This window comes from Musca domestica, unplaced genomic scaffold (genome assembly GCF_030504385.1).
Source record: "Musca domestica strain aabys unplaced genomic scaffold, Musca_domestica.polishedcontigs.V.1.1 194, whole genome shotgun sequence".
Classification (NCBI taxonomy): Eukaryota; Metazoa; Arthropoda; class Insecta; order Diptera; family Muscidae; genus Musca; species Musca domestica.
In genome coordinates this window covers 764901-774901 of record NW_026712247.1, presented here as the reverse complement: position 1 = coordinate 774901, position 10001 = coordinate 764901, and the positions used below count along the sequence as shown (strand labels likewise).

General features: G+C 35.7%; 1 protein-coding gene across 2 annotated transcripts; it reads left to right on the top strand.

Annotated features, from left to right (window-relative positions):
- Positions 1-1322: 1322 nt before the first annotated feature.
- On the top strand, positions 1323-2219 carry LOC101890794 (uncharacterized). 2 transcript variants are annotated; one of them, XM_005190461.4, is made up of 3 exons: positions 1323-1418; positions 1510-1731; positions 1846-2219. In XM_005190461.4, the coding sequence occupies exons 1-3, from the start codon at positions 1409-1411 to the stop codon at positions 2079-2081; spliced, it is 468 nt and encodes a 155-aa protein (XP_005190518.1). In that variant the 5' UTR covers positions 1323-1408; the 3' UTR covers positions 2082-2219. The 2 variants fall into 2 exon arrangements, with proteins under 2 accessions (XP_005190518.1, XP_005190517.1); XM_005190460.4 differs by having other exon boundaries at positions 1510-2219.
- Positions 2220-10001: the final 7782 nt, after the last annotated feature.

Here is a 10001-nt window from a genome sequence, read left to right as displayed (position 1 = left end):
AATTTAAATTGTACAAAATTAAATGGTACACATTTACCACACAGAAGTACGAATTTCCACAACAACATACAAACCTCAGTCCTACAATGCAATAGTGATGTTATTTACAAATTTCAGCATTCAAGCTCTGTCGAATCACCCAAATCGAAATTGTACTAAATGTAGTACCATTTAGTACTTTTCGTGCACATATGTACAAATTTCGAAAACTACCTCCATATCCCAATCCTACTCTCCGCCGGTAATGTTAATTTAAAATTTCAGAATTTCAGCTACATTCGTTCGAATTGTACCAAATTTAGTACCGTTTAGTAATTTACATATACATGAGTACACACTTTCAAAACTACCTCCTTACATCGACCATACTCGTCAACTTTGATTTCCTTTTCAAATTTCAAGTTTTTACCTCCAACCGTTCACGAGATACGAAATGGTGCCAAATTTAGTACATTTTGGTGCCGTTTAGTACTTTTCGTATGCCTACCTACTTACATTGACTCTACTCGTCAACCTTGATTTGCTTTCCAAATGTCAAGTTTTTAGTTCTAACCGTTTACCTGATAAGAAATGGTACTAAATATAGTTGCTTTGGTTGCTCCTCAACCTTGATTCTCTTTCCAAATTTCGAGTTTTTAGCTCTAATCGTTCACATGATACGAAATGGGACCAAATCGAGTACATTTTAGTACTTTTCGTACACTTATATGAGTATTTCCAAAAATCGTTTGGTACGTGTATCACACACTCGATCAGTGGCCCTCATTCCAAATTTAAGAGTTTTAGCTCTACTGTTTTCTCAAATACAAAGGGTACCATATTTAGTACTTTACGTACCGTTCTAGTACGAATTTCGATAAACCTAGCCTTATCTGGCACTTTCGGTCAATTATTTAACTCTTTTATTATTCTTATCAATTATGGCTAACTAAGATGGGAAATATCATCTCCTTCTGATACCTTTTCCTCAAAGGTCATAATATTGAAGAAGAATCCAATTTTCCATAAACCTCCCATATCTAAACATTTATACCAATGTAAGATCTGGTGTCATCTTCTTTTATTACCTCGTAGTACCAGCGTTCAAAGATTTCTGAAAATCATGAAATCATGAAAATCATGTGCTGAGAGTATAGATCTGTCGACAAACCGGCTGATACTTTCCAACGTGTATTTTTGGGCGTGGTCCCATTGAGCCCAATAATAACCAGGGTGTAAATGTTGTTGGGTCCGGAGAGGTGTTTTTTTTTCTATTACACTGATAATGTAAAATTGAAAATAGTTGTACATTCATTTACACGACAAGGAACCACACCCATAGGTAAATCGTATATAAAACCCATGCAACTATAACTTTTGGTCAAAAGTCGGAAATTCTTTGCCTTGATAACCTTTTAATTGGGAAAATATGGAATTTGGTAAATAAAAAAATTTATTTTTCTATTTTTTTTTAATTTTAATTTTTTTTTAAAAATTGCAATGAAATTTTCAACATCTTGTTTTGAACAGGATATGGAGTGCTGATTTGGATTCTATCCCTTGCATTGCTCCTGCGTAATAACATCAACTGCAATGAATTCGGTGTTGGAGATCATGCCAGACATATGCACCTTGTGCTAACGGTAATGCTTAACCATTCAATGACCGAGAGTAATCACACCGCCATTCCAACTGCAAATTCGAATACGACGAATATATCTCCACAAAAAGATGTAACATCGACATCCCAAGGTAATGAAAACACAGATTGTCTAACAACTACTACAGCTTGTCCTACTACTACCAACACATGTCCAACCACCACCACCACAACATGTGAACCAATTCCCGAACATATGGCCACAGATCCAATACCCGAGAATTTAAATAAACCGGCAAAGACTCTATTGACTCTTAACGATTGTGCTTCGCTGCCGGATAATACGGTCTTGACAGACAGCAGACATTGTCGTCGTTTCTACGTCTGCCAACGGGGTCGTGTCAAACGTCAACGTTGTTCCCTAACACAGTGGTATGATCGTGAGGCCTTAACATGCCGCGATCGTAAGTTGGTTACAAATTGTCCTGCTAATAAGTCCTAAATCAAACCTTATGAAGAAAAAAAAAATTAAAATAAAAAATTAAGAAGAATCGGATTCATATAGTCCACCGTAAGCTAAGTTTGACTAAATATGCAACCATTTGCAAGAAATTGCGGACTGTCTTTGACTTGTATAATATTCATGAATTTTTCAATATTTGAAGATTTTTTTGGGGGGAGAGGAACTAGGAGGAGTAGGATGGTATGGTTTATTTTCGATCACTATCCAAGTTTGGCAGAAATATTGCTATAAATAATATCGGTATGAGATTTTTTGGAATATCGATCTTCTGTTGGGATGCACAAGAAGTTTGAGCTTGCAAATCTAAGGTATACAGGGTGAGATAAAAAAACTGCAACAAAGACAAATGACATAATTTTTACATTTTTTTTAAATTTTATTGAATGAAAGCAAAAAATATCGGAAATAGCATCGCATTATAGAATAAGATTATATTGTTCGAATTGGTCAGCTGTCCGAATGTTGTTCTGCGGTTTAGCCCATTCCCGGAGAAGCGCTTGCGTGAGGTGATCGACACTTTGGAATTTTTTAGTGCCAATCTTGCTTTGCAAAATACTCCAGACACAATAGTCCAACGGATTGGTATTCGGAGATTTCGGTGGACATTGTGCGCTGGAAATGAAGCGAGGAACCTAATTTTGTAACAATTCTTGGGTGGCGCGTGCTGAGTGCGATGGTGCTGAGTCCTGTTGGAATGTCCAAGGTCTGCGGGTAAAATGTTTGCGTGCCCAAGGCTTCAATACACCCTCCAGAATAGTTTCGCGATAATATTCGGCATTTATTCTGATGCCACGGTCGACTCTCGGCTGTTATGGCGGACCACACCATCACCATGGCCGGCGCTTGTCATTTTTCGAATTTCGATCTTCTGTGGGGATGCACACGAAGTTTGAGCAGGCAAACAATTCACTAAAAAGTGTAAGGTATTAGCTAAAAATGAATTTTTAATTTTCGATCATTTTCCAAAAACTCTACAGAAAATTTAGGGCAGATCGACGGTCCAAAAAAAAGTGAAGAATTTTATTGGAAATAATTGTTCCTGTATATTTTGGTATAAATTTACATTAGGAAAGTTTACTTGTGCCATGTCTGTGTTTGTAGGAGAGAGAGAGAGGGGGGTGGGGGTCAGGAAATGGGAAAACAATTTATAGAAAAGTAGCAAGTGCGACATTATTTACCGGAATGTTCAAATACTTAATTTTAAAGTTCGTAATGAATACTACAGCCTATGACAGAAAATTGTCTGTGAAGGTCCAGGTCTTCGTATAGCCCCCATAAAACGGTACCTCCCGATATTCGGTATTTATACCCTACACCACAAGGTGGTCAGGGTATTATGTCTTTGTGCATTTGTTTGTAACAGGCAAAAGGAAACGAGATAGACCCCAAAGTACAGTTCGCATTTATTGCCCTATCCAGATGAAATTTTGCACATATCATTTGTTTGGCCCAAGGACGAACCCTATTGAGATTGGAGATAATCGGTCAAAATTTAGATATAGCTCCCATATATATCTTCGTCCGATTTGCCCTTTTTTGTGGCCCAAACGTCTAATATTAGCCCAAATAGTATTAAATTTTGCACATACAACCAAATTGGGCCTAGAAATAAGTATGCCAAATTTGATCGAAATCGGTTCAGATATAGCTATAGCTCCCATATATATTGTTCATCCGATTTGTTATTTTTATCCTCCACAGCCGTAATATGCATTCTGTAACAACAATATTTGGGGAAATATATTAAATGCAGATCAGAAATACCTTTGTTAAATTTTATCGAGATCGGTTCAGATTTGGATATAGCTCACATATATAACTTCGTCCGATTTAGCCTTTTTTGTGCACCAAACGTCTAATATTTGTCCAAATGTGATGGAATTTGGCACTTACCACCGAATTAAGTCTAGAAGCTAGTATGTCAAATTTGGTGAAGATCGGTTCAGATATAGCTATAGCTCCCATATATAATGTTCATCGGATTTGTTATATTTGTTACCCACAGCTGTAATATGCAACGATTTTCAGGTAACAACGATTTTCAGGGAAATATATCAAATACAGCTCAGAAATATCTTTGCCAAATTTTATCGAGATCGGTTCCGATTTGGATATAGCTCCCATATATATCTTTATCCGATTTCAAATTAATTGTGCGATTTTGTGCGAGTTTGGGATTTGAATATTGTAATGGTCGTTGAGACCCTAATATGACAGCTACATTTGGAAGTTTTAAGATTTTAACATAATTTTTAACGGATTTTATGTTTTGAAAGTTTCCAAATTCAAAATGGTGGAGGGTATTCAAAGTTCGACCTGGCCGAACTTAAAACTTTTATACTTGTTAGTACTCAAAATTTACAATTTGACAAAATATTTTACCAAAACTTCATACATCGTACTAAATTTCAAATTTTTCTCTTCCAAATCCAATTTTTCTGCCCAAAGCTATTTTAACGCCTTCATATGTAAATCCTAGAAACCAACGGTAACGTCAATATCAAATTTCAGAATTTCAGCTCTATGTATTCCTTCAACAAATTTCCATAACAACATGCATCATACAATTCAATAGAAATCTTATTTCCAAATTTCAAGATTCCAACTCTACCGGTTCTCCCAAAATTTAATTTTTACCAAATTTAGTACACAGAAGTACGAATTTCCAAAACTTCCAACATACCTCAATCTTATAATGCTATTGTAATCTTATTTCCCAAATTTCAGCATTCTAGCCATATCGTTTCATACAAATCCCAATTGTACTGAAATTTATTATACATAAGTACTTCCTACATATCCCAATCCTACACTACAAATTTCCAAAACTACCCCCATACATCAATTATACAATCCCATAGAAACCTTATTTTAAAATTTTATGATACCAGTTTCACTACAATTCCAATGTGTACCAAATTTAGTGCAATTTAGTACACATAAGTACGAATCTTTCCACAGACCTCAATTCCCATACCACAGTTATCCCCATACCAAATGTCAGGATTGTAGCTCTATTGGTTCACCCAAATCCAAATTGTACCAAATTTAGTACATTTTAGTACTTATAAGTACACATTTCCGAAACTACCTCCAAATCCTAATCCTACACTCAAAGAGCATTCATAATTTCATACTTCAGAATTTCCTCTCTATCGGTTCACCCAAAGTTAAATTGTATCAAATTTAGTACCAATTAGTACTTTTTGTGCACATAAGTAAAAAACTTCCAAAACTACCTCCATATCCCAATGCTACACTCCGACATTAATCTTATTTCCAATACCAGCTCTATTGGTTCAACCAAGTCTAAATTGTACCAAATTTAGTACATTTTAGTACACATAAGTACAAATTTCCATAACTACCAACATCATACAATCCAAAAGAAATATTATTTCCAAATGTCAGGATTCCAACTTTGTCGGTTCTCTCAACATTTAAATTGTACCAAATTTATTACCATTTAGTACACCGAAGTACGAATTTCCAAAACTTCCCATACACCCCAATTCTACAATGCAATTGTAATCTTACTTCCAAATTTCAGAATCCCAACTGTATAGGTTCACCCAAATCGAAATTGGACCAAATTTAGTACGATTTAGTACTTTTCGTGCACATAAGTACAAATTTCGAACACTTCCTCCCCCTACTAACCCTACACTCCGCCAGTAATGTTAACTTCAGCTTAACCGAAATTCAAATTGTATCAAATTTAGTACCGTTTATCATCATCACCTTCCTACATGGACCCTACTCCTCAACCTTGATCCCTATTCCAAATTCCAAGTTATTAACTTCAACCGTTCACATGATACGAAATGGTACCAAATACATTTCTAAAAACCCTTTGGTACATCTATCATACACACCATCGGTCACCCTCATGCCAAATTTAAGAGTTCTAGCTCTACTGGTTCGTCAAATACAAAGGGTACCTTTTAGTACTTTTCGTTACGTTCTAGTAAGAATATCCAAAAACCCAGCCTTATCTGACACTTTCGGACATAGAGTGATCCACACCCAAAATTTCAAGATTCTAGCTTTAGCCGATTCGTCTGGGTATAAAACAATGTCAGAAAAAAGGACTATGCAAATGTCCGCCACTTAGTCAACGGCAACACCCTTTACAATATGGTCTGCGGAGATAAGAACAGAGCTGCTTAAAATGTAAGGATTTCAGAAAAATTCCATTGATTGAAAATCCATTTTGAAAACCATTTTCAAAAGGGAAAAGAATAACGAACTACCACTCAAATTATGAATATTTTAGCTGATTGGTCAATTACAATTACAAGTCAATTGGGGGGAAGCCTCCCCCACCAAACAACTAACCAACCACCCACCCATCCATTTCAACATTTCATAAGTATATACAGGTGGATGATTTTATAAATGTCCTAAAGTTATATACAAACACATGTGTATACAAACATATGTATATGTGTGTACACACACATATGTTCTGAGTCCGTTGGGGGCGTAGAAATAATCTAAGGTCCCCCCAATTTCATTCATTTTTCTGTCATTCATAAATCCATAATTAATTATAGAATGTCGATTTGAATGTTTTCATTTCAATTTGTTGTTATTGGTGTAGATATTGATTGTGATTTTCTTGTTTCATTCATCGCCACTATTTCGGTATGCAATTGCTGGTCATTATTTGTGGATTGGTAGATGGCCATCAGTGGGTGGGGGGTGGAGTTTCCACGCGCTGTTGTTATATTGATTTAAATTGTAGTTTAATGCATTATAATTTGAGTTATTAGTCGAAATTGTTTTAAGAATGTAATAAGGTAGGCATTATCTATTTGGGAGGTTTGTCTGACAGAATTGCCTGTGTGTGGGGTGGGCAGGGGCGAGGGTTGGGGGAGATTAATACATATTAAGTAGATATTAGAATAATTAACTGAAAGCAGTAATGTTGAGTTTTCAGTAATGTTCATAAAAAAAGTAAAAAAGCTGTAAGTTCGGCCTTGCTCAACTTTGAATACCCTCCACCATCTGGAACTAATTTCGCTACTTTCAAAAAAAAAAATCGTTAAAAATTCTGTTACAATCTTAAAAATGCCGAATGTAGCCATTATATTAAGGTCTATACGACGACGCGGACCTGCATAGGCAACTTTTGTCATAAGCCATTACAATATTCAAATGCGAAACTTAAAAAAAATCCGAATATTGGGAGGTATAGGGGGCTATACGAAGACGTGGACCTGCACAGACAATTTTCTCTCTTAGGTTGCAGTATTCGTAGCAAAATTCAAGTATAAAATTTGAAACAATTCCGGTGAATAACGTAGCTAAAATCATAAAAATTCCGAATATCGAGAGGTGCACAGATAATTTTTTGTCTTAGGCTGTAGCATTTATTACGAATTTCAAATACCAAATTTGAAAGAATTCCGGTTAATAATGTCGCTAAAATCTACAAAGTACCAAATATCGGAAGGTACCGCTATTTGGGGACTATAGGAAGATGTGAACCTACATGGCCCATTTTCTGTTTTAGGCTGTAGTATCCATTACAAACTTTAAATACCAAATTTGAAACATTTCCGCTGAATAATTTCGCTAAAATCATCATTATGGGAGCTATACGAAGACGTGGACCTGTACAGACAATTTTCTGTCTTAGATTGTAGTATTGGTTACGAACTTCAAATACCAAATTTGAAAGATTTCCGGTGAATAATGTCGCTAAAATCATCAAAATACCGAATATCGGGAGGTATAGCTATATGGGGGCTATACGAAGACGTGGACCTACACGGACAATTTTCTGTCTTAGGTTGTAGTATTCGTTACGAACTTCAAATACCAAATTTGAATCATTTCCAGTGAATAATGTCGATAAAATCATCAAAATACCGAATATCGGGATGTACCGCTACATGGGGGCTATGCGAAGACGTGGACCTGCATAGACAATTTTCTGTCATAGGATACAGCATCCGTTACGAACTGCAAATACCAAATTTGAAACAATTCCGGTGAATAATGTCGCTAAAATCATCAAAATACCGAATATCGGGAGGTACCGCTGTATGGGGGCTATACGAAGACATCGACCTGCGCAGACAATTTTCTGTCATAGGCTGTAGTATCCATTATGAGCTTCAAGTACCAATTTTGAAACAATAGCGGTAAATAATGTCGCTAAAATCATCAAAATACCGAATATCGGGAGGTACCGTTATATAAGGGCTATACGAAGACCTGGACCTGCACAGAAAATTTTCTGTCATAGGCTGTAGCATCCACTACGAACTTTAAATACCAAGTTTAAAACATTTCTGGTGTATTATGTCGGTAAAATCATCAAAATACCGAATATCGGGAGGTACCGCTATATGGGGGCTCTACGAAGACAATTTTCGGTCTTAGGTTATAGTATCCGTTACGAACTACAAATACCAAATTTGAAACAATCCTGGCGAACAATGTCGATAAAATCATTAAAATACCAAAAATATGGAGGTACCATTATATGGGGCTGTACGAAGACGTGGACCTGCACAGAAAATTTTCTGTCTTAGATTGTAGTATTCGTTACGAACATCAAATACCAAATTGAAACAATTGCGGTTAATAATGTCGCTTAAATACCGAAAATAAGGAGGTACCATTATATGGGGGCTATACCGAAACGTGGGTTCACGTTTTGGCCCATTTTCAATACCAAAAGTCCTGCAGACCTAATATATATATGAGTAGAATTTTATTAACCTACTTCATTTTGTTCGGAAGCTTGAGTGACATAGAATTTTATGCTGATCAAGAATATATATATACTTTGTGGGGTCTTAGATGTATATTTCGAGATGTTGCAAACGTAATGACAAACTTAATATATCCCCCATACTATGGTGGAGGGTATAAAAAAATCATTATGTTTTAATGCAACGTTATATGTTGGCTTATGATATTGTGGACCAAGCGGAATGTATTTCGACGCCAGCGTGTTTACAACGAATTGGCAGGCGGACTAAACCAACTAATTGCCGGATCTTAAACGATGATCGGCAAATACGTCTACGATACGTTCAAATTTGCTACTAAAACTTTTAGAAAAACTATCACATCATCATTAGATATCGAATCCTGCAACAGTTATTTTTTTATGTGAGAACACATGTCTATTATTGCAGATGTATTTCTTTACTATCTCAATTGAAACAAAGACAACGTATAATCGAGTCGCAGTGAAGTTACATCCCTTAGCAATTGTTTTCTACTGCTCACCACACCATTACATCATTACAATACGTTTTTGGATTCTGACATGTTAATGTAATCGTAAGTAATTTAAATGTAACTCAACAATACTATCAAATTACAATACAAAACAATGAATAATGGAAAAATGTTGCTGTAAATTCGCATTGAAAAATGAAGTAGATGTTGGTGACTATTTACAATACAACCGCAGAGACAAACGTGTGAATCTGGAATATATCGCTCATTCACCCAAAGAGTGACATAACTCGAAAAGTACGTTTTTTTGAGTTTCAGCAATTTATATTTTTAAACGATTTTACTTTAAAATTCTATCAAATGTTCATGTCAATATCTGTAGAGGGCAAGGCATTAAGGTGAGAATGCCGAAAGCGCTTTTTTGATTGGCTTAAGTCATGGGTCGGATTCTTCATGAAAGGACTTCAAATACCAAATTTCAAATATTTCCGGTTAATAATGTCGCTTAAATCACAAAAATACCGAAAATATGGAGGTAACTTTATATAAGGGCTATACCAAAACGTAGGTCCACGTCTTGGCCCATTTTTAATACCAAAAGTCCTGCAAACATAACATATATTTGAGTAAAATATTATCAAACTATTTTTTTTCGTTCGGAAGCCCGAGGGATTTTCTAGCAACTCAGAAATTACA